The sequence below is a fragment of the Bactrocera oleae genome, chromosome 2 (genome assembly GCF_042242935.1).
Source record: "Bactrocera oleae isolate idBacOlea1 chromosome 2, idBacOlea1, whole genome shotgun sequence".
NCBI classification, from domain to species: Eukaryota; Metazoa; Arthropoda; class Insecta; order Diptera; family Tephritidae; genus Bactrocera; species Bactrocera oleae.
Genome location: NC_091536.1, coordinates 10,730,591 through 10,756,355, shown reverse-complemented (window position 1 = coordinate 10,756,355; position 25,765 = coordinate 10,730,591). Strand labels below are relative to the sequence as shown.

Genomic DNA, 25,765 nt, shown 5'->3' with positions numbered 1-25,765 from the left:
AAACGAACTGAAAAAAATTTATTTTTCTAATATATATTACCCAATATCATCATAAATAAAAATTAGGCTATATAACCACCCAAGTTTCCCTGTTAACGCACTCATTCAAAAAAATCCAAAAAATGTAAAGATAATAAATGTTTAGATACAGGGTATATCATCATGATATATATTGTAGCGAACACGAATTCCAGAACAAATAATAGATAGCGAAATTCGTAGTTGTCAGAATGTTCGAGTAGCGAAGTTTAGTTAACAATCTACCATATAAGGGTTGGCGGATTGTGCAGCAAATACTGTACTAGTTAGAGTGTTGTCGTTGTTAAGAGCAATTGAGATATAAGCAAGAAGTTGTAAGCTCGCATAATAAGTAGTAAAGCATTAAATTGTTTGAATTAGAAATAAAGATAACTGCATAGCCATAAAATTGGGGCAATTTAACAATCCAGTGATCGGACTCAAGACTGCGTTACAGGTAGACGATTTATCGAGAAATCCGTTACAATATTGATATTATTAATTGTTTTCATACCATCACCGGTTGTTTACTTCTTTGTGCACAGCTGATAGAGCACGGCAAAAATATAAAAAAAGATGTAAAAGGTATTTGATTATTCGAAATGTTTTTACTTTATATATACCTATTCTTAGTAAAGTATGTTTGATTTTCAGTAAAATAACCCGATTGCGATGGATATAACTACTTTTATACGAAAGATGCCAAAGATTGAATTACATGCACATCTCAACGGATCATTATGTACTCAATCAATTCAAGAGTTGTGCGAACAGCTGTACGGTGTGAATTCCAATGAAATACTTTTACTCAGCGATAAGTTAATAAATTTCGATGGTGTAGATCTTGACAAATGCTTTTCTAAGTTCCCTTTTATGCATGAATTAACAGCTACTAAAAGGGGACTACAATTAGCTACTGAGCTAACGATAAGAGATTTTGCAAAGGATAATGTGATTTATTTAGAATTACGAACAACTCCTAAGAAAAATGCGGAAATGTCTAAACTAGAATATGTGGATAGTGTTTTGGAGGCCATGGAACGATCGGAGAAAACTGAAAGTACTCGTGTAAATTTGTTGCTATCTATTGATAGAAGTAAGAGCGTAGCTGATGCTGAAGAAACAGTTAATATTGCATTGCAACTACAGGACACATATAAAGGCATTATCTCAGGTATTGACTTCAGCGGTAATCCGAAACTGGGTAATTTTGCAGATTTTATACCAGTTTTGGAAAAAGCTCGACAAAATAATTTAAAGTTGTCTTTACATTGTGCAGAAATTGACAATGCAACAGAAATTGATCAAATGATTAAATTTGGCATGGAACGTTGTGGTCATGGTACTTTTCTAAGTGAGCTTCAACTAAATGAAATATGTAGAAAAAATATAGCCATCGAATGTTGTTTGACGAGTAATGTAAAATGTTCAACTGTAAGAAGTTACAATGATCATCATTTTAAACACATTTTTAATGCCAAAAAAGCGCCAGTAATACTATGCACTGACGATTGCGGTATTTTCGACACCACCTTGTCAAATGAATTCGTATTAGCAAAAAACACTTTTAATTTAAAGAAAACCGATTTACTACAACTTTCATTGAATGCCGTAGAATTTGCTTTCACATATGAATACATTAAATACGATTTAAAACAAAGAATTCGCCATTACTTTGAAACTCAAAGTGAACCAGAATCGAAAACTTAAAGTATTGACAAAATATTCGGTAAATACTGTATAATGTTATAATATTTTGATAAATATAAGGTTATTTTACGAAATAAAAATCACAAAACCGCAGATATTACTTTGAGTAGAAAATAAAGTAATTTTTCATACAAACGTATATTTTTAGAAATTAAAGCAAATGCAAATTAAAAAGTTATTTTTAACGATATATATGTACATATATACGAAATATATGTGTTATAATATAATTAGAAAGAGCTAAACTCCTACGTAGTGTATGTATTTGTATGGTTTTCCAGAGAGTTTTCAATTTTCTAAAAAGCTTTGCGATATACGCAATTCTCCTCTATACTCGACTTGATACAGAAGTTAAATCGATAATTTCTATCGACTGTAGGAACTGTTTAAGAAATCATCGTTTTTGCATTTGTTGTTTTTTTTTAATACTTTGCTTTGATAAGTGCATATTTATATTTAAGTTTATTTGCTAAGCAAAACATTCATTTGCTGATATTCTAATTGTTCGTTTCATTATGCAGTCGCTCGTTAATATAACTAAATTTCTAGGTAAGTACAGAAATTTGCTGAAAGAAAAGATAAATTTACATTTTTGATACTTAATTGAACTTTGGTTCGTAAATATCGTATGTGTGTGTGTGTATTTATTTATTTTTTCACATAGGCCGCCATGGTACTCTTCAGAATCCTGCAATAAGGGGTATTGCCTGTTTATCTGCACTTCCTGATACTCATCAAATGTTACAGAAAACATGTAGAGATTTTGTTAACGCCGAAATAGTACCAAAAGCAGCTAAACATGATCGTGAACATTTATATCCGGAAGATCAGTTAAAAAAAATGGGTCAACTTGGACTTATGGCTATAACAACTCCGGAAGAATTTGGTTTGTATGAATTCATGCTACTCGCAATAGTGATTTAAAATGTATTTTTTGTTTTTGGATTAGGCGGCACGGGTTTAGATTATTTGGCATATAGTATTGCAATGGAAGAAATATCTCGTGGATGTGCATCATGTGGTGTGATAATGTCTGTTAATAATTCCCTATTTTTAGGGCCAATTCTTGCATATGGAACACAAAAACAAAAAGATTTTTGGTTGAAACCTTACACATCTGGAGACAAAGTCGGCTTTTTTGCGCTATCGGAACCTGGAAATGGTTCAGATGCAGGAGCTGCTTCTACAACCGCAACGGAAAAGAGTGATCGCTATATTTTGAATGGTACGAAAATGTGGATAACCAGTGGTTATGAAGCTGGAGCTGGCATAGTTTTCGCCACTACAGATAAATCTTTGAAGCACAAAGGCATATCAGCGTTTATCGTACCCAAAGGTTTAAAAGGTTTTACGCTTGGAAAAAAAGAGGACAAATTAGGAATACGAGCAAGTTCCACATGCCAGCTAATTTTTGAAGATTGCGAAATTCCAAAAGAAAATATTTTAGGTAGGCCTGGTTATGGATTCAAAATTGCAATGCAATCTTTGGATGGGGGTCGAATTGGGATTGCAAGTCAAGCGCTAGGTATAGCTCAAGCCTCGCTAGAACTGGCAACGAATTATGCGCAAAATCGTAATTCTTTCGGCAAACCAATTGCTAAATTACAAATTATCCAACAAAAGCTGGCGGACATGGCGCTGAGGGTAGAATCATCGCGATTACTAGTTTGGCGTACAGCTTGGCTGAAAGATAATGGTAAATCATATACGAAAGAAGCGGCAATGGCAAAAGTGGCTGCATCTGAAGCAGCAACATTCTGTTCACATCAATGCATTCAAGTTTTAGGAGGCATGGGTTACGTTAGCGATATGGCAGCTGAGCGTTTCTATCGTGATGCACGTATTACCGAGATATACGAAGGTACATCCGAAATACAACGTCTGGTAATAGCCGGACAGGTACTGAAAGAACTTGCTGCTTAATGGTTAATTAGCAGAGAATTGTGTACAATTATATAACTATTCCCGTGGGCATTTTTTCTTTTTTGTTTCAAGCATAAATATTCTACAACATACATGGAGCCTGATAATAGTTAGTTAAGATAAAAAGTTTTTACAAGTAATTTATATTGTTTTATAAATAAATACATAATCGGATATCTGTACTATTTTGTGTGCTAAGTTTCAATAAGGTACTATGCATTTTTATAAATGCAATACAGCAACACTAGTGGTGCAACAACCCAAAGGCAGTTTGCAACGATAGTATTAAATTCTGGTTGACGGAATGAAGTAATTTTAATCTCAAGATTTTCGTTATTCATTAACTTGAAAATCAATTAAAGGATGATTTCGAGTAGCAAAAAGTTATTTTTCATATAAATACTTAGTTATTGAAGAAAGGCACACACAATTTGATAAATTTAATCAAAGAATTGCACCTCGGCGTATATGTTACAAATTACGAAAGTGATGTTACCAGACTTTAACGTTTGGTTTAATAACAAATAATGCACCCACCTTTACTAAAGGACAAGGGTTTTAATTATTTTTAACTGTACATAAATAAACAAAACAGAGTTTTAATTTAAATTTACTATTTTTTAATTTTTATAATGATATCAACTGTTCATGTGGTATGAATCTTTTTTTAAGTTAGACAATTTCTTCAATCAGAAATATATGACAAAAAACCTTTGGTCACTCCATTCAAAAAGCAATGAAAGCGTAGAAATAATAAATATGAGAGTGAGAAAGTCAACATAAATACATACATATATGAGGAAAGGTAAGCAAACACTAATGGATTAAAGATGAAAATGGACAATAAGAAAGAAAACTGCGAATAGTTTTTGTGCACAGTGCGTTCAAGTGTAAACGAATTGAATAAAATAATGGAATGCGTGTATTAATTTCAAATTTAAATGGCGAAAAAAGCCACTGAATATTAATAAAGTTATCTACCAAATATATATGCAAGAGATGCAAACTTTTACCAAATATGCTGGTATCCATTGTGGGTTTATATATAAAAAATATGTTTTCGCAGATTTGACGTAAGCTATGTGCATTATAGAAGAAAAGTGCTGTGGAAATGTATTTAAGCAAACTGAAAAACTCGCAGTATTTGGTAAGTGGTATTCCTTGGCTTAAAGTTAGAAAAGAGTTGGTATATGAATTATGCATATGCTAAGAGTAATTAACGAAATAAAGACTCATAAATTAATTTAAAAATAAATTAGGTTTACGTCAAATTTGCCAAGTTTATGTGTGTTTCCAAACCGAAAACTTTCTCATTATATTGCTAGCTACAATTACAATTTTCTGTATATAATAAAGTTGTAAATATGAAGATAATTACTGTAACACAAAAACAACATAAGTTTTTTTAATTCCTTTTAATGTGGTACTTCGTAATTCTTCTTTTTACAGCAAAACTGTTCGTACAAGTTATCTTCTTTGTTTTGCTAATGGCAACATAAGAATAAATATCGTTCTCTGTTGTATATAAAATCGTATACATTTGCAGTATATTATTAATATAAACAAGAAAATACGTTAACTTCGGCTGCACCGAAGCTATAATACCCTTTACAGGTGCATTTCTTATAGCATAAAAGGGTATTAAAAGATATTTATATATTATATAAAGACAGACACACGGTTAAATCGACTCAGCTCGTCATGTCGTTCATTTATATATACATTTTATAATATTTTCGACATTTCCTTCCGGCTTTTAAAAATTTCGCTCAAACTTAATATACCCTGTTCAGGGTATAAAAAGGAGAATGTAAATTTTAAAATAGCATCCCGGAATTCGCAATTAAAGTCGGTTTAACCATGGGTTAACCCTTAACAGTTCAACATCGGGGTGTCCTCAATTCTTTGGTCACTGGTCAAATCAACTCCTAAATTTATTGAGAAAAGAGAAATACTGAAACATATTGCATTACCCATCACACGATTATGAGTTCTGTATATCCGGTATAATATTCCGTTTTTATGCAATCAAAATATCTTAAAAAACCATAAGTCAGCGGCATCTTAATTTGGAGAACCTCCTCCATCCGCCCGATATTCAGCGGATACTATTTTAAATTCTTGCCAAGGATATATAATGAATCGGCGATCTAACTCTGTATAGATAGGTAAGTCACAAATTAAAAAAAGCATTTCGCTTTACTTCAACTACTAAAAAGCAATATTCCCCGCGGTTCGAGGTTGTACTTCGAAAGCCAAAACTGCAAGATATATGTTGAAATATCTATATAAGAACGTGTATAAAAACAAATAATGTTATTTAAAGACGAGTTTTAGTTTTTTGACACTTATATCCGTTGTTATTTTATTTGGGGACATATTCTAAAAACATCTGTGTAAACAAACCCAAAGATATCGTACTGTTTCTTATTCGAATTAAACAAGTTTTGAACTATTTATATACGACCTGTCTATATTCATGTGCTTTACGTGATAATTTTCTTGGAAATAAATTTACGTTTTATCTACATCCAATAGCCATGTTATATTGTTTATATACTACCGGGTTATCATGATAATTTTTATACTCTCGCAACATGCTGCTACGGTGTATAATAGTTTTGTTAACCTAACGGGTTTTTTTTAACAGCTAAAACTAATCGAGTTGGATATATGGTCATATATGTATATATAAATGATCAGGATGAAGAGGCGAGTTGAAAAGCTGTATCGACAGTGTGAAAATGGATGAAAACGGGTGGAAACTCCACCCACTCCCCATATATATTAAATTATATCTCTGGGATGGTATGAGATGACTTTACAGGAACCGCGTTCAAAATTAGACACGGGGTGGCACCGCCCACTTTTAGGTGAAAACGCATGTCTTGGGATCTGTTTAACCTGCATTTCAACCAAATTCGGTACATAACATTCTTCTCATATTTCTATGTTATTGTGCGAAAATGGGCGAAATCTTGTTACAACCACACCTATTTCCCATATAACACCGGGTTTTTTTTTGTTGCTTAGCTTTGTTCAGGCCTAATTTGGTTAGCACCCGGCATCACTTTGAGCGTAATGATACTCTTGCGCCTCCCTTTTCAATCAACCAACCAAAAATATACTTATTATACTAATTTTTTTAGGTATATGATTATTTCTTAAGAATATTATGGTAACATGACAAAAACGTAGCATTTTGAATTGTGAGATAATTTAAATTCATCAGTTATATGTATATGAAATTTATAAATAGGATTAAGAGATTTTTGTAAATTTAATATTAACAAGATTATTTACTTTTTTTAATAATTATACAATATTATTATTTTTTATTTCAGTAAACGTATGAAAGTCATTGAACGATCAGTCTACTTAACATTGTTTGCTTCATTCTTGATACAAGTATTACAATAATTGCTGCAATATTGTCATAAAACGCGGCTTTCTCAGGTTATAACCATTCGCTGTTCTGTTGCCTGCCCTGCTGATAAGGCACTCGGACGTGTGCATGTGTAATAACACAAGCAGGAGCTTTGTTTACTTAGCAGGTATCTAAAAGCTACAGTATCAGCAAACTTACCGGTCAAACTACTAAATATTTACATATGTGGATGGTACTTTGGCGGCAGGCAGTCGACGCACACAATAAACAAACTAAGCAATACTATCACGCAGGCCGAAGCGAAAGTAAAATAATTAAATATACTTATATGTGCGTATAACACTTGGTGTGCTGCAGGAAAAGGTGGTGCATCAATATTGATTTAAGCAATTCGTATCTAGTGTGTATATTCACAAGGGGGTGTGTGTGCGTGTGTTTGTGGCGTTGTTAGACGCTAGTGCGCAAGCGTACAACGCACAATAGCATACGACTACGTACAAGCTGTTATCAATTACGGCGCGCAATGTCGCACGGTATAGTGAGCGGGGGAGCAGGAGCAGCAGTCGTCGATAGCAGTAGTCTTAACGCACAGTCCGCCACCACAGAATATCGTGAAGTACATTGGACATCGAATGTCATGGATTCTTCACGCGTTTCTACATGTCTCATTTCGATGCTGTTGATCGTCTATGGCAGTTTTCGTAGTTTGAATATAGAACAGGAGGCTCGTGAACGTGAACAAAAGAAGCGTAGTGAATCAATGTTGAATTTACTAACAGGCGAACCTGTAGAGCAAGAGACTAGTAAGTATTACAGTTATTTTATTTTGTAAATTAACAATTTATATTAAAATTTTTCTAATCGCTTCTTTTTTTAGGCAAATTCGCTACGCTTGATACAATGCATGCATTGTGCCTGCCACTCGGCGCTTCAGTTTCATTGTTGGTAATGTTTTTCTTTTTCGATTCAATGCAATTGCTTTTCGCCGTTTGTACAGCAAGTGAGTTAATTTTCATTGGACTTTTCCTCATATAATTAAGCATAAATTAATGACTAATTGTTTTCATTATTTATAGTAATTGCTACAGTGGCTTTAGCTTTTCTGCTATTGCCCATGTGCCAGTACATTATACGACCATGCACCGATGGTAATCGCATATCGTTTGGTATATGTGGTCGCTTCACTGGCGCTGAATTATTCAGTTTTGCACTCTCTGTGTCAATTGTATGCATTTGGGTACTCACCGGACATTGGCTGTTAATGGATGGTAAGTTCTTGCACTGAAATGCATTTATCACTATTTATGTGTTGCTTACGCCTTAAATTTTAAATACTTCATAGCGATGGGCATGGGTCTATGTGTGGCATTTATCGCTTTTGTACGCCTGCCCAGTCTTAAGGTGTCTACACTTTTGCTAACTGGACTGCTCATCTACGATGTCTTCTGGGTTTTCTTTTCATCGTATATCTTTAGCACGAACGTAATGGTTAAGGTGGCCACCCGGCCAGCTGACAATCCGGTGGGCATAGTAGCGCGAAAACTAAACTTGGGTGGTATTGTGAAAGAGCCGCCGAAACTTAACTTGCCAGGCAAATTAGTTTTTCCAAGCATACACAATAATGGGCATTTTTCGATGTTGGGTCTGGGTGATATAGTGATGCCGGGTTTGCTGTTATGTTTTGTTTTGCGTTATGATGCATATAAGAAATCGCAGGGCATCACTACGGATCCCACGTTGCAGCCACCGAAAGGAGTCGGTTCGAGGCTTACCTACTTCCATTGTTCCTTATTGGGGTGAGTCTATTGTGATTGTGTAATTTTTAGACGATATACTTATTTATACTAAAATAAATTATATTTATCCTTATTTTGCTTGCAATATTTCATCGTTAATAATAATAACACAACAAAATTTGTTTTTTTTTTATAGCTACTTTCTTGGTCTGCTCACCGCTACCGTTAGTTCAGAAGTTTTCAAAGCAGCACAACCGGCATTGTTATACTTGGTGCCGTTCACGTTATTACCGTTGTTGACTATGGCTTATCTCAAGGTAATACATTTTTAATCAAAAAACCTATATTAATTAGGGGAGCAAAATAGAATCCTTTTATGTTCCGAAATTGCAACAGAAATTTCAATAAATATTGTTTATAACAATGTCAAAGGGTTTCCATAATTGTCGGTATTTTTAAAAGAGATCATTTAGATTTACTTTGACACTGAAATATTCTTTAGATGTTAACATATTTTGATAAATATTTGTAGGGCGACTTACGACGCATGTGGAGTGAACCGTTTATTACGCAGCAACCATCAAAGCAACTGGAAGTCTGAGTGCTTAGCCTCTTTTTTCCTTCGTATACGTTCAACGAACTACGTTTATACAAGGAATGAATTATTTTAGTTTTTGTATTTTAATTATAGTAATAACTAGACATAGACCAACTTGGAGCATGCATGAGGGTGGGGGTTGTGAATAATACATAGTATGTATGCTGAATTAAGAGTTTAAGACAAGGAAATTTATTTACTCATTTTGCGTTTAATTTTATTTCTTTTTTATTATAAAAGTATTCATTGAACTAAAAAAATATTAACATTTAAGTGTAATGCGCTCAGATATCAAAATGAGATTCAATAACAGTAACGTATTTTTATGTACAACATCCGTTAATACAACACTGTATTCAATAGTGAAAAAAGCCAAAATTTAGCGCACTTGAGCAATATACATATTACAGTAATGTTGATGTATGATTACATATTTCCATTAACTAAAATGCATGCCTAAGTATATCATCTTTCGAATCCACATCCGCACATTAATAATGATGAGTTCTATAGAAATGCATAAATATATACAAACATACAAGAACACATTCATACATACAATAAACAGTACTCATTAGGTATAACTATCATCTGAACGAATCAATTTCGTTGATTTATATAGAACTGAATTTTTTTAAAAATCGATTTAAGCAAATTAGTGAACAATTATGAATATGTGAATAATGCATTAGAGGGCAAAAAATTATAAACCTTTTTCAGTTTTTTTATGTTAAAGAAACAACGAAAACTCGCTGTAGTAGCTCATTCTGACAGTATTGACTTATTAACATTTTACTTTTTATACATTTCACAATTAAAGCTAATTGAATTGAAGTAAATATATTAAAACTTTCCTATGTTTTCGATGATTTAACACAAAAAGATTTCTCAATACTGTTTATGAGCTTAGGTGTAGTCAGAGACATAAAAAAATTTTTAAAAAATTTGAAAGTAATAGCTGTTTGTGTTGAACCAGTTCTAACCGAAGGTCCTTGCGGTAACCATCACAATCTAATTGGAGATTCATGTAAAATCAATAGGACAAAAAAATTTAGTTTTACTAATAGATAATCTTAGGCCTGAATCAAGTGTTTTTTTTAATAACCTAATGGCAGCCTCAGAAAAAAATACTTTGAGAAGGCACTAGTTTTCCAAGTTTTCAAAAAGCTATATAAATTGTACAAGAACATGTAATAAGTCAAACATTTATGAAATACTATTATATTAATTAATGGCTTGTTAATATAAACTTCTTTCGTGACAAAAATCACTCGGAGTTTCTATAACTTTCTTTAAATGCAGAAAAGAATAAAATCCAAACCAAACCAAAAACTATTTTATTAAAATCCAGTTAAATTTGTTTACTCATCATTAATTGATAGCACATTATATGTGTATTCTTGAGATATTGTTTAATATTACATTAATATAAATATAACCATTGGTAATAATATTTTAATTTTTATAGTTACCAATTTGTAATGAAATTTGCATGACAAAGTACTGCAGTGGGTTCTATCGTTCAATTCTCCCTTGTTTTATTTCAGCTTTTTAATGTGTTTAAACTAAAATTTTATTATTATAACTATTCGAAAATAAACTCTTATTACTTCAATACAGTTACAAATACATTGTAATAATTATACAATTGCTCAAAGATGTTAAAAATAATTTAAATACAGTTATTCAGAAAAGTTTTCGCATTTTCTGTTGGTGGCACTCAAGGCTAATGAGCACTAAAGATTTATCTTGTTAGTGCAACTTCGGTTTTTATACCTGAACAGGGTATATTAAGTTTGCCACGAAATTTCTAACAGCCAAAAAGGATGATCAGCATGACGAGCTGAGCCGATTAAGTCATGTCCGTCGACTGTCTATATATACGCGAAGTAATCTCTCAGTTTTTGAGATATGGTTCTGAAATTTCTCATACGCCTTTTTTCCATACGCTTTCAATTTGTCGGAACCGATATCAGACCACTTCTACACAAGTTCTTGTATGGAAACCTTTTTATTTGTGAAGGGTATTATAGTTCCGGTGCAATCGAAGTGAACGTTTTATGTTGTTGTATGATTTTCAACGAAAATGTATTAATGAATGTTTTATATCATAGAAAATCCAAATAAAATGTTATGTGCGTATTCATAGTTTTAATGCTATATACAAAAAAACACAGACTTAAATCAAAAACTTTAAAAGTCCATATTGTGTTTTAAGCGAAATATGAAATCACTTTCAAAAACTGCGTACATGTTTCATTTATGAGTAACTGTAGATTGGAGTTATTGTCTTTATCACACATAAATTGCTATAACTAACTTAAGATTATTTATAGCAACTTTTTATACTTTAGTTTTAAATATCTAATACGCATAGCAAAGTATGAAATTTTTAATAAATTATCAAATTAAAGATAATTTGTATTTCTTTAGGCTCATCTTGACTGAGGTACATTCGGTAAATAAACATCTTATCTGAAATTATAAAAATTATACATCAGCAAACAATATACAAAAATCAACTTAAAACCAATGCATTTCTTATAAACAATAAGCAAAGACAAAAACAAACAACGTAACACTTATATATGTATATCAGTATAATTTGTTTCAACATGATCTTTCTATGTCTCTTAATGAACCCATCGATGTTTTCGTTCTAATAGTTGAAAGATTTTTTAATTTCATAAGTAAAATTCATATCCTTATCACAAAACAAAATTGTCCGAGATTATTTTTTTCAGGAGAGTGTTTATCAAAATACGATAGTATATATGTATTTTATATTTACACAACTCATGATTTCAAATTGCAGATGAAGTTTGAATACACAACACAAATAAGCAGCACTTAACGGTAGAAATGTTTTACAAAATAAAACTTGTAAAATAAAAATCACAACGGTAGCTATTAAGTAAAGGCAATTTTTAAATATACTTATATATACGTAAGTATTATGGAATATGTTGAATTTAAAATTAGTTTTTATTTTTATTCTTATTACTGTTGTATTAATTTACTAACTAAAGGTAAATTGCATAAGGATTAGCAAAACTGATGAAATAAGGTCTAATATTATATTTAATATACATAAATACAAATTTTTTATGTTAAACTATTTGATATAATTTTAAAATATAAGTAAATTGTTTAACAATAAAAAAATATATATGAAACATTTGAATTGCTGTATTTCTCAAAACTTTTTTCAGTATCTGGCGTTCACATATGTAATGTTGTTGTATCGGCAAGAAACATTTCTGAAGTAATTTGGAGGAAAACAGGCGAGTTGACAGTCCTTGGCTGGATAAAGATCCGGATCCGTTCTGGTTACACAAACCCGACGGTCGAGGGGATAAAGTTTCTATTATATAAAATTTCCAAATTACTTTTCACTTATAATTCCGAAATTTGGTAGAAGATAGGCATCGCGTGAATGCTGCTCTTTTTACTGTGCCAGAATACAGCGGTAAGAATATTTGTACAACGATAGGTCGTAGGATTAGATTACTGAAAAAATAGATAACATAGAACCGGTTATGGTGATAAATATCTATTTCCCATAAAATATGGCTGATTTCATATTAATTTTTTTATTGACGGTCTTAACACGTAATTAACATAACAATACATTTTGATGTGCCAATTACGTTTCTGTGATTAGCTTAACGGTTATATTTCTTGTTGTTGTTGTAGCATCAGAACTCTGCCGTGTTGACAGTCCTTGGCCGGATAACAATTCGGGTCCGTTCCGGTTACGTAGACCCGATTGTCGTGGGAACGAACGTTCATTTTGCAGTTGGCAACTCTTTATTTTTAATTATTGTTGGCAATATCATTTGTGTAGTTGGCAATTCCGGTTACAATAGTAAAGTAAAAATTTTTCCTCCTCTTTAGTGTGTTTTCCAGCTTTTCCGCTTTTATTTATGTATAAAAACGTTAGAAACAAACATTTTAATAAATAAATGTATATCAATAAATGAATATGTGCAAGAAATAATTAAAAATATATCGCAGATATATTGGAAATGCTTAGATAAGCTTAATGTGAAATAAGTGCTGTTTGTCGTTGTTAAGAGGACGAGAAAATCCATGTGTACAATAAAAGGCGTGAAGCATACACCATAAGAAAATGCGCATCTTAACAGAGAAATAACTTTTCTTCTAAGAAAACCAGAATACATATATAGCTTCAATGTAAGTTTAATATCGCAAAATTATAAATTGCGACAGCTATTTTTTAAGTGTGCTAAAAATATGAATGGGGATTTAGTTCCAACTATGTACATGTATATTATATACACATGTACATAAATATACATATGTTTCCTCATCTCAAAAAGGAATATATTTTATTTTAAACAAGAAAAAAGCATTAACTTCGGTTCCACAGGAGCTCTAATACCCTTCATAAATACAAAAGACACCATTTCAAACTTGAGTTTCATCGGTTCGTTGTGTGACAGCTATATGCTATAGTTGTCCGATCTAAACAATTTCTTCGGAGATTGTACCGTTGCAATAGACAATATTCTATTCCAACTTCGTGAAAATATCTTGTCAAATATAAAAGTTTTCCACATGATTTTGTTTGTTCAGTTTCTATAGCAGCTATTGCTGTAGTGCTTCGATATCGGCAGTTCCGACAAATGAGCAGTTGCTTGGAGAGAATTAATGGTTGTACAGATTAATATCTCAAAAACTGGGTACTATTTTGCGTATATACAGACGGACGGGTTGCCAAATCGACTCAGCTCGTCATACTGTTAATTTAAATGTAACTTTATAAGGTCTCCGATATACCCTGTTTAGGGTATAAACTTACGGATAGATATTTTATAAAACCACACAAAAATATTAATATACGTATGTGAGCTATATGTATGTGCACATAAATTACTGATAACACCCTAGAAGCATCGTTTTCGTGGGTTGGCTTTATGAGTTAAGTTAAAAATAATATATTTACATACATAACTAATGGACATAGTGCACAAATACAAGATTATATAACTTTGTTTAATTTATAGCATTCTTACAACAGAAAAATTTGTGCCACATACAGTTGTATATTAATAAACACAATTTATTAAATAAATGGGCGGTAATAGTACAACAAATACTTTTACCGCTGGTGGCTATATTGGGCCTGCTAGCGGAAGTAGTGTTGGTGGTAGCAGTGGCGGTGCAGTAGGCGGTGATCTCATACCAAATATGAGTGCTGCTAGTGGTACTTCTTATGCTTACGGCACAAGTTGGGAGGAATTCTGTGAACGTCATTCACGTGTAGCGGCAGCTGACTTTGCCAAAGCTTGTATAAACTATATAAATGGAAACTTGCCACCCGAAGAGGCGCGCAATATTTCATATCGCAGCTTTGGACAGAAGTTTGCCGAGGCATTTGTGGATCATTTCGAAACCGAATTTTGCCATAGACGTAGTAATGCTAAGGTTAGTTTGATCTTTTTGAGAGTAACGTATTTAAAATAAATTAACATTGCTTTCATTTGATTTGTAGACTGGTAATGGAAATTCATTAGAGGAAAGTGGCAACACAGTCGAAGATTCACCGAAAATTTTTCACAAAGCATTCTTTCGAAGGCTTTCGTTCAAAGGTCTGCGCAAGGGCAAGGTGGGCAATAGTTTTACCAAATCTATTAGATTTCTATACATGCTATATCATGATGTTGAACAGTTCATTTTAATAATTTTAATATTAGAATTTCTTGTTCCTGCAGACACTTTTTCATAAGAACAGCGATGATTTAGATGGCAGCAAACACAGCAAGACAAAGATCTCGAAAATTATTGTCGAATGTCGTAAAGAAGGTTACGTCTATAATTTAACACCGGAAAGCTTGGATCAACCAACAGGCACACAAAAATGGGAAAAATGTCGCCTGGCACTGGTGAAAGCTGTTGGCGGCTATATGTTGGAGTTTTACACACCACCTAAAGCTACAAAGGTTTCTCAGCGTTTTATTTGTAAATATAACTACGTTTCTTTATAATTATAAAAATTATTTATTTCAGCCTCGAAGTGGCGTGTTTTGTTTCCTAATATCGGAGGCGAGAAAAACAACTCGACTTGAAATGCCCGACCGTGAAAATACTTTTGTTTTGAAGGCAGATAACAATATGGAATATGTTATTGAGGCAGAGAGCAGTGACGAAATGCACAGCTGGTTAGCAACTATACGTTACTGCATGCGTACACCGCCCACGCAGCAATTGCCCTTGGAATCGGCAGATGCATTACTTACTGGAGGTGGTGGTGTCGGCGGGATAATGGGTGGCATTTCAGCGACATCTTCAATGGCTATGAGTCCGAGTGGCAATTTAACTTCCACAGATGGCACTATCCCACGCAGCGGTGGCATTAATAATCCCCAATACCATCAAACAAACATAATTGGCTCTAACGGCAATGTCGGCCCAAGCAGTTCGCAATCGGACAATGCATTGGTATCTGCTAATGCGAGCGTAGGTGCAACAGCAACTATTGGTAATGATGCAAATGCAATGGAAGGTATACCCGATATACCACCGAGACGTGTCGGACCTGGCGAAAGAGGTGAACAACGCCTATCGGCATCGAGTAATTTCGAACCCGAATGTGATACCGAATTAGATATAAATGTAGCTGATTTGACGGCCGAAATGCGGCAGTATCCATGGTTTCATGGTACACTGCCGCGTTCAGAAGCGGCTCGTATGGTATTACATTCAGAAGCGGCAGGACATGGTTTTTTTTTAGTGCGCCAAAGTGAAACGCGCAAAGGTGAATTTGTGCTTACATTCAATTTCCAAGGGCGTGCTAAACATTTACGTATGACCTTGTCGGAGAAGGGCCAATGCCGCGTGCAGCATTTATGGTTTCCTTCGATTCAGGAGATGCTCGAGCACTTTCGGCACAATCCAATACCATTAGAATCGGGCGGTACATCAGATGTTACACTAACCGAGTGGGTACATAATCAAGGAACTTCGTGTAGCGGCACAAATGATGCCAGTAGCAATGAGACAAACGGTGCGCATCAACAACAACCACAACAACAACAACAACAGCATCCATCACCGAGACATGTGAGATAGCCTAAATTTTGGAGTCCATTCAGTGTCAGTGATGATTTTGATTTGATGTTTTCGTATTTTATTTTGTAATTTTTTTTTCACATTGTTGAAACAATTCAACACGGGGCCATTAAATTTTACATTGACTTGCTTTCAATACGAACAATGAGTATAAAGCGTAAAACATTAGTTATAACTACTACCACTTGTGAAAAATCAAAAATTGTGTACAAATTTAATGGTAGTTTTGATTTTAAATTTAAATTAAGTAAACGTTTACTTATCGTTTTGTGTTCGTCTAGTTTGTATATGTTAAAATTAGCACAATATCTTTTATTGTTATTAATTATTTTTTACTTATTATTATAATTTTTTTTTTTTGCTCATCAGATACTATTTCTCTTCATATAATAAGTATATGCATAACTATGTATGTTTGTATTGAAAATCCTCTTTACGTTTAGTTGCATGGATCTGAGTCATCAGCTTTCCACAACAAAACCAAATAATACTAACACCAGTCGCACGCAATCTGTTCGTGTCACATATTCAAAATCAAAGTGCCATGTCTTTTCTTTTCTTCCTATTATTCCATGCCACAAATGCATTTGTTTACGGGCGGATTGCAGCCGCAGCATGTAATCACATTGAACATGAGTGTGCGTTTAAAAACGTGCGAAATTGAGTTACCGTTTTTACAACAGCCGCATCACCATCATATACATTTACAACCGTCGCAAATATCAACACAGCAGCAGCAACAATCACAACCGCATCAGCTTCAGCAGCAGCAACAGCAACAACAACAACTAAACGCGCCACAACTACGAGCATCAACAGTATCACTACAATCGCCGGTACATATTACATACGTTGTTTTGTATATAGCTAACAAACATTGCAGTTTGAGGCAAATCAGAACTATATTGGAGAGTTAACATAATTCTCCAACTTCCAATGCTATTTTTCCACCGTACCTCAATTGAAGAGTATTAGATTTCTCAACAAAAAAATGACATTGACTCTTATGTTTATAACAATGCTAAGTACTCCACTCGAGAACTACAAATTTCTTAAAGGTTGGAGAAGCATTTCTTTCGATGTTTGTTGGCTACATTGTAAAAACAAAATAATAATTACCTACATATATGGATGTACATTTACATTTAATTATCATTTACAGAATTCACATCATAATACTAGTGCAAGAGTTGCGAGCATTAACGATTTGAACGCAAATGAAATGGGTCCACGCGCGGTCGACAACCAGTACAGTTTTGTGTAACTCAATTCCGCTACGAATAATTTATCCTTGGCAAAGCCGAAATACAGTAAAAACTATATTTACCTACATACATACTATATGTATACATACTTACATAAGTGAATGTAAACTTAAAGCAGCTAGTATTTTTCATTGCCTTCCACATGAAAATTACATAACTCGACAGATTTTACCATGATTTCCTTGTAAATTAACAATATTTCGTTAAACTTCTAATGTGTTCATATACCTAACGAAAAAATGCATGTATATTTATTTGGTATTTGTTAAAACAGACATGCATATTTGAATGATTTGTAAATGTAGGCATAAAAAATATTTAGGAGTTTTTTTTCCCCTACATTTCTTAAAGCAAAAACAGTTTATTAGGGTTTTAGTTAAAATAAGGTTGACTGCGCGTTGTTGCATATTGAAATTAAAAGTACATATGTATATACCTATGTCTTAAACTGTTCAGTTTTTACTTGAAATATAAATTTCCTGTGTATTTAAGTATTTAAGTAAGTAATGCTTTATCAACTAATAACTCACTATTGGTTCCGAAACTTTTACTAAACAGTTGTAAATATTATTTGCTCAATAGCCGATATATATATACATATATATTAAAGAAAAATATGCTATAGCTGATATTTAAAATTTTCAATTAGATTTCTCCTAAAAACAAAAGGCTGCTTAAGTAGTAGATATTAATCGTAAGTGCATAATTTTTAAGCAAACACACAAGTTAGGTTTTTCGACTTATGTATATTCAGGTTAATGAGAAGTTATTAAAAAAAAATTAACTGTAAGCTAAAAAAATTGCATACAATACTCAACAAGTAGGAAAGATAACATTGAAAAAGACAAAACAATTTATTTACATGCGTTGTTGTTGTCGTCGCAACATAAATATAATAAATAAGGTTTGAGTAAATTCTACTGGGGAGACAATACTTGACCTGATATAGGTATGTAAATCCAGTTATGTAAACATCTTTTATATAAGATGTAATTAAATGATGAATTCGAAGAAATTAACACAATGAAATATAGAAATTTATTCTTTAAAAACTTGCAAATTTTTTCGGCACACTGTAGAACTTAACGCAAAACATTTTTAAAATGTGTATATCTGTACATATATAAACATTACAACGTTTATAGTCATTTCCAAAAGCTAGAATGGCTTATTGGTGGAGTTTAAGTTTGTAAAAATGTCGTTCTAAAAAAATTAAGATACGGTTTTTACGTTTATATGCAGAGCATTAATATATATGGTGCTTTTATTTACACCCTGAACAGGATATATTAAGTTTGCCACGAAGTTTGGAAACGTCGAAAACCCTAAAAAAATATATATGGTATATAAATGATCAGCATTACGAGCTGAGTCGCTTTGCCATCGTTTGTTTGTCCGTCCGTCTACAGCATTTAGCTGTCATATCACCTCTCCGATCAAATTCATGTGCTTGTATGGAAAACTTTTTTATTTGATAAATTATCTTCACGAAATTTGGCAGAGATTATTTTCTGTGGGCGCAGAAATTGTTCAGATCGGACCCTTTATAGCATATAGCTGCCATACAAACTGACCGATCCAAATCAAGTTCTTGTATGGAATGTTTTGTATTTGTGAAGGATATTATAGTTAACGTTTTTTATTCTTTTGTTTTTCACTTTTCCCCCCCCCTCTAGGCCAAAACATAAAATTTTTGGTCATTGCAAGTGTTTTTACGTATACGTGTGTGTATACATTCTTCATATTCATCAATTAAGAAGTGAAAAGTGGTTGTAATACTAAAATTGAAGATTTTCTCTATGACAAAAACAAAAAGTGTGTCTGAACATACTAGAAATATAGGAATAATACTTGACGTCAACGTCGCATGGAATTGAATTTTAGACACACTGATAAGGGTTGAGTATAAATTGTGTAATATGCTTGTACATGCAAGCAAGTTTGAACGTATTTAAAACGGAAAAAATAAATGAAAGCAACAACTTTAAAGTAATATGTCCTCTCTGTATGTATATGTATGTATTTGCAATCATTTAAGCCCATAGTTAAAAACAAATATATACTACATTACGTATTTATAAATATAAAGCGTTGTATAGTAACATACATATGTGCAAGTAGTCATATATATATACACACATTACATATACGAGTATTTTGCAAGTTTATTGCTAAACAAACAAACACACAAACGATGTTACATAACTATTCCTATACGTATCAGTTAAATTTTTGATGCAACTACCTATATACATACATACATACAAACAAATATTTGTTTACGCAATAAAAGCCAAACGCTACAAACAGCAGTTAAACAATAAGTTATGAAATTTTACTGTATACTCACAGAACGGCTTAAACATTAGAGAAAACTAAGATTATATACGATTTTTTATTGCAAGCCGTTAAAAAATATTTCCATCCTAACTACATGCACAGGTTTTGCCTGCAATTGAAAATATAGTTTAAATATATATATTTTCGCTGAATTCGTACACATACATACATACATATAGGTATATTTTTATGCGCTTTTTTCGTGTACTTGCAAAAAGATTAACTTCATTTTATTTGAATTATTTAATAAAAAACTATTGTTCAACATAATGGCAATTGTTAAATTTTATATTGACACTTGTCATGAAATAGCAAGAGATTCCAGTTAATTTGTATAACAGTAATAGTGTCTGAAATTTTGGCGCAGTTTTGAACTAACGATGACAAAGGTATAATGGCCAATTCACATAGAACTTTTACTTCGCTTTGTATGACTACGTTCACATAAAAAGTTTAGTGTGGGTTAGTGTGTGAGAAAGAACGATGCCTGTTTGAATCGCATCATTTTAAGCATTACAAGTATATCAGATCATGAATGATATAGATATTATCTAAAATTTGTATAATATTCGCAATCAGTTTTTTGAAGAGAGCCGCGAGGAGAGACAGGCAAAGTTTTAGCTGCACATCAGTTTTTTGCAAAATGCGGACTTGTAAGAAAAGTTGCAAATGCTAACAAAAAACGGAAATAAAAAAACGTTAAATTCCGCTGCACCGAAGCTATAATACCTTGCACAGGTACATTGCTTATAGCATAAAATGATTTTGATCTGTCAGTTTGTATGCCAGCTATATAAATATGTACATATATGCTATAGTAGTCCTATCTGAACAATTTCTTCGCAGATTTTACCGTTCGGATACTAGTCCATGCCCAACTCCGTGAAGTTATCTCGTCAAATAAAAAAGTTTTTGATCGCTGATGATATGCTAACTATAAGCTATGATAGCAATTCCGACAAGCAGCTTGTGGGAAGAAAAGGACGTTTGCGAAATTTCGGATCGATATCACAAAAACCGAGGGTCTAGATCGCGTAGGTAAACTAAATATACCTTCTTCAGGGTACAAAAATACATGAAGCTTTGGTTCGAGAAACTCCACAGCGGTTGGCATTCTACCAATGAATGATGTCTGCTTGGAGCAAAAAAAATTCCGATACTCTTTTACACTTTTGATTTTTTCTACTCTTCCTCCGAGTAAGCAATTACTTTTGCTTATATCCCATGAAATATGCATTGAAGGAAAATAATTTCGCTGAGAAGGAAAACAATAAGTTTAACTTTATTTGATTGTGTAAAAATTCAATTCTGAATCTAGAACGAAAATAATTAAAAACAAGTAAGAAAGGGCTAAGTTCGGATGTAACCGAACATTTTATACTCTCGCAAAGTCAAATATTATAGTATACTCGTTTTCGTATACTAGATTTCTTTGTGGATTGACTGATATTTTCGGTAGAAGGTTAACTATAGGCACTGGGCTGGGGTCCACATATTTAGTACTTAGGGGCTTGAACAGTTTTGGTTCGATTTAGACAATTTTTGACCACAAGGTGGCATACTTTAATTGCATTATTCACGCAAAGTTTTACCCCGATATAATCATTGTTGCCTGATTTGCGTAGTGGAAAGTGAAAGAATCAGATGGAATTTAAAATGGTGTTATATGGGAAGTAGGCGTGTTTGTAGCCGGTTTCGCCAATTTTCGCAATATAACATAGAAATATGAAAAGAACGTTATGCACTGAATTTGGTTGAAATCGGTTAAGCAGATCCCAAGATATGGGTTTTCAGCGAAAAGTGGGCTGTGCCACGCCCATTGTCTAATTTTTAACGCGGTTCCTATAAAGTCATCTCTTACCATTCCAGAGATAAAATTTAATGTCTCTGGCGTGTTTAGTGCTTGATTTATCGCGCTTTTAGTAGTTTTTAACAGTACCGTTATATGGGGAGTGGGCGGAGTTGCCACCCGATTTCAACTATTTTCACAAGGTCAATAAAAGTGCTAAAAACATTTGCTTCGAGTGAATTTTGTTATTATAGGCGTGACCACGCCCACTTTTAAAAAAAAATTTTAACTGCAGATGCCCCTCCCTAATGTGATCCTGTGTACCAAATAACAGTCTTGTATCTTATTGCGGAGCTTAGTTATGGCAAGTTATTTGTTTTTGATTAATGGCGTTTTGTGGGCGTGGCAGTGGTCCGATTACGCCCATCTGCAATACCAACCGTCTCACGGTACCAAGAAATATGTCTACCAAGTTTCATAAAGATATCTCAATTTTTACTCAAGTTAGAGCTTGCACGGACGGACGGACAGACAGTCACCCGGATTTCAACTCGTCTCTTCATCCTGATCATTTATATATATATAACCCTATATCTAACTCGATTAGTTTTAGGTGATACAAACAACCGTTAGGTGAACTATTATACTCTGTAGCAACAGGTTGCGAGAGTATAATAAATGAACAGAAACAGCTGATAAGAAAATAAAAAAAAAATTGTTTCCGGTTTATATTATATTTTGTCGATTACAAAATTATTTTCTTATCTACATTCTTAAGAGCAAGTATCAAAAAATAATGAGTTGAACTCAGCGAAAAATATAAACATTAATAACAAACGACAAAACCGACTTCAAGAACAAATAATTTTAAAGTGAACTTTTTCGCTGTTAGAATATTTTTACATTGTACAGTTACAAACAAATTTTCAGAAATGTAATACGCGATGCTAACTTGTAAACTTCAATTACGCCAATCAAGATTTTTCATTTTCAAGATTTTAATTTTCTTCTACCACCGGGGTGCAGAGGAGATCCGATAAGTGTTTAGCATCCAATAGAAAAACGAAAATTTTGGAAAAATTGCGATTTTTTATAACATAGTATGTCTTTAACTCTTTATAATTGATGTAGCGATGATCTAACTTCGTTAACTCTTCAGAAAAATGAGTTTTCTAGAGCTCTGTAAATTAGATTCCATCTTGGCGATAACCTCCTTAATGGACTCAAATTACGTACTTTTCTTTTTCAAGATCGAAAGTGGGACAACAGTTTGTGCTTTAATTTGACCAATTTGGTGGTAGTTTCGGCAAAGATGTGAGTCAGTGCGTTGGCTCATTTTGTCCCTTTCCAGGTAATCTATAATTCAACTTGGTGAATTCCAGAAAACAATGGCCAGCACTTCTCCGGCCTATAAAATAGTTTTCGTCTTTATCTGAGCAGGTTCGCCGTTTGAAGGTCACTATTGGTGTAAATCCTCTATCTAGTACCTAACGATGTTGAAGCAGACAACTTAGAAGAACTTCCATAGCCGCACCTCATTATTTATAAACATAATTTGAATTTAATTTCTACCCTTTGTAAGTGATTGATAATCGCACATTATATTCCCATTTTAGATTGATCACTTTCCATAATTTTCATATATATGTATGACTATAGAATCACACCCAAAACACATCCACCTATTATATAACTTTCAATAACCTTCATAAATATGTATTTACAAACATATATATACAGAGCTACGAATACGGTTGCCCTAACCGTCCAATGTCCCCACTATCCGTAGAAGTTTCTGAAAGAGTTGAATTTTTTAAGTGTGATCTCCCTCAACTATGCCGAATTATTGGGCCGCTTTATCTCCTCTAGAAAACTTATTTTCCAGACGGGTTTAGGATATAGGAGCCTCGGTGGGTTAACTGCATCGAGCTTAAAGGAGTCTATGTTGAAAAATATATCGCCATTTTTCCCAAAATTTAATATTGAGTTTGTATAATTTATGGTACATATCCCTGAAAAATTTTGGTTTCACAGCTTCTTATAAAGCATATGCATTATATGCGTGATCGTTTGTGGAGGGATGTCTAGAGAAAAATCGTAAGTATCTACCTATATATATAAACTTTATTTATTTAAAATCAACCGAGTGAGGAATTTCTTACAGTCTTTGTAATGTATAGAAGAAAAAGACTACAATTAATTAAATTTGTATTAGCTGTACAATAGTACAAGAAAAATGTTAACTTTAAATAAGTTAACTAAGTTTTCCTTACAAGAACTTGATTTTGATCGTTCAGTTTATATCGCAGCTATATGCTGCAGTGGTCCGATCAGAACAATTTCTTCGTAGATTGTGGTCTTGCCTCAGGTAATAATTCTTGCCAATTTTTGTGAAAATAATTTGTCAAATAAAAAATTTCTACATACAAGAACTGGAGTTTGATCATTAATGCGCGTCTTCTTGGGGAGAAAAGGACGTGTGCAGAATTTCAGAACGATATCTTAAACCACAACAAAATGCACCTCATTTAGGTACCCAGTCACAGGGGTATAGCTGGGAATGAACTTGCTGACGAGTTGGCCCGCTCTGCAGTCTCCACAAAAATGGTAGGACCAAAACCATGCGTAGCGTTTGGTCCACATACCATTAAAGGGCTGATCCGTAAAGTGAAAAGAGCAGGCAGGGAGCGACATTGGCAACAACTCTAAGGCATGCGCTATGCCACGTTGCTGATGGGGGGTTACGATCTCAGACGGTTTAAAACCGTAATTAATCTCCCGAGGAACAAATTTCGGCTGCTTGTCATGTTCTACACCGGCCATTGCAGGCTCAATAAGCATCTATTCAACATGAGCTTTGTCTCTTCTGCAATCTGCCGGTTCTGTGACATGGAGCCTGAAACACCCGAACACCTGCTAGTGGAGTGAACAGCACTCTGCAGAAGCAGAATTAAAGCCCTGGGATCCATGTTTCCAAACAGGGGAACAAATTTTACAGTTATAATGAACTTTTTCGTTGGAAAGCCTTTATTCTTTTTAACAGCTTTTAACCGCGATGGCATAGAGTTTACCAGGTTCTGAGTCACAGAAGTTGGAATCTTTCCCCATTCCTCCATGAGTGCTTTCTTTAAGTCATCTTTGCCCTTTATTTCATGTTTCCTTATGTGCCTGTCAAGATGTTCCCACAAATGTTCAATATCATTCAAATCTGGCGATTGAGGTGGTGTTTTTAGTTGCTTTGGTGTGTTATACAGCAGCCATTCTCTGAGAACGTGAGCTGTAGCTTGGGATCATTGTCTTGTTGGAAGACAAATGATCGCTCAAGCCCCAATTTTAATGCAATTTGCTTCAAATTATCCTTCAAAATGTTGAGATAAATAGTTTTATCCATTATCCTGTCAATCAGAACCAGATTTCCACCATGTTTAACTGTGCCGGTCATGTTTTGAGTATCGAGCTCTGAATTTACTATTCTTCATACTTTTTCACGTCCGTTGGAACCAGACATATTAAATTTACTCCCGTCAGAGCAAATAACGGCATTCCAAAAGTTTTGGTCTTTGGTTTCGTGCATTTTTACAAATTCAATTCTTTTCTTTCTGTTAGTACTATTTACAAATGGCTTTTTAAGGATGTTTCGACCGTGGAAACCAGCATTATGTAATACACGACGAATGGTTTGGGGGTTAGAAGTCTTGCCAGTTTCATTTTTAACTTCCCCCTGTATTTTAGGGGCACTTGTTTTGGGGTTTTTCTGTACCTTTCGCACAATTATTCTGCGTTCCTGCGTCGTGAAAATTTTCGGGCGCCCAGTTCTTGGTTGATTCTGGGTAATACCTTCTCTTTTAAATTTTTCAATAATTTTTGGATTGTGGCGTTGGTTTTGTTAACATCTTTTGCAAT

The 25,765-nt window shown here is 33.5% G+C and overlaps 4 protein-coding genes across 10 annotated transcripts; all 4 read left to right on the top strand.

Moving 5' to 3' along the window:
- The first annotated feature begins 331 nt into the window (after positions 1–331).
- Ada (adenosine deaminase-like protein) lies at positions 332–1,863 on the top strand. 3 transcript variants are annotated; one of them, XM_070108926.1, is made up of 3 exons: positions 332–475; positions 564–603; positions 673–1,863. In XM_070108926.1, exon 3 carries the CDS (start codon positions 691–693, stop codon positions 1,726–1,728), a length of 1,038 nt encoding a protein of 345 aa, XP_069965027.1. In that variant the 5' UTR covers positions 332–475; positions 564–603; positions 673–690; the 3' UTR covers positions 1,729–1,863. The 3 variants fall into 3 exon arrangements, with proteins under 3 accessions (XP_069965027.1, XP_069965025.1, XP_069965028.1); XM_070108924.1 differs by lacking the exon at positions 332–475 and having other exon boundaries at positions 482–603; XM_070108927.1 differs by lacking the exon at positions 332–475 and having other exon boundaries at positions 499–603; positions 657–1,863.
- A 257-nt stretch (positions 1,864–2,120) lies between these two features.
- On the top strand, positions 2,121–3,833 carry Arc42 (Activator-recruited cofactor subunit 42). Its single transcript, XM_070108917.1, has 3 exons — positions 2,121–2,277; positions 2,393–2,614; positions 2,678–3,833. The coding sequence occupies exons 1-3, from the start codon at positions 2,244–2,246 to the stop codon at positions 3,649–3,651; spliced, it is 1,230 nt and encodes a 409-aa protein (XP_069965018.1). The 5' UTR covers positions 2,121–2,243; the 3' UTR covers positions 3,652–3,833.
- Positions 3,834–4,303: 470 nt separating this feature from the next.
- On the top strand, positions 4,304–12,557 carry SppL (signal peptide peptidase-like protein). The gene is made up of 7 exons (XM_036373022.2): positions 4,304–4,798; positions 6,996–7,842; positions 7,917–8,039; positions 8,116–8,307; positions 8,382–8,835; positions 8,972–9,092; positions 9,308–12,557. Exons 2-7 carry the CDS (start codon positions 7,563–7,565, stop codon positions 9,374–9,376), a joined length of 1,239 nt encoding a protein of 412 aa, XP_036228915.1. The 5' UTR covers positions 4,304–4,798; positions 6,996–7,562; the 3' UTR covers positions 9,377–12,557.
- Positions 12,558–13,257: 700 nt separating this feature from the next.
- On the top strand, positions 13,258–20,343 carry Lnk (SH2B adapter-like protein Lnk). Of its 5 annotated transcripts, none has more exons than XM_014242244.3 (7): positions 13,259–13,570; positions 14,404–14,824; positions 14,892–15,005; positions 15,112–15,339; positions 15,407–16,459; positions 17,077–17,304; positions 17,631–20,343. In XM_014242244.3, the coding sequence occupies exons 2-7, from the start codon at positions 14,471–14,473 to the stop codon at positions 17,730–17,732; spliced, it is 2,079 nt and encodes a 692-aa protein (XP_014097719.3). In that variant the 5' UTR covers positions 13,259–13,570; positions 14,404–14,470; the 3' UTR covers positions 17,733–20,343. The 5 variants fall into 5 exon arrangements, with proteins under 5 accessions (XP_069965005.1, XP_069965002.1, XP_014097723.3 ...); XM_014242243.3 differs by having other exon boundaries at positions 15,094–15,339; XM_070108904.1 differs by lacking the exon at positions 17,631–20,343 and having other exon boundaries at positions 13,258–13,570; positions 15,094–15,339; positions 15,407–16,492; positions 17,077–17,206.
- Positions 20,344–25,765: the final 5,422 nt, after the last annotated feature.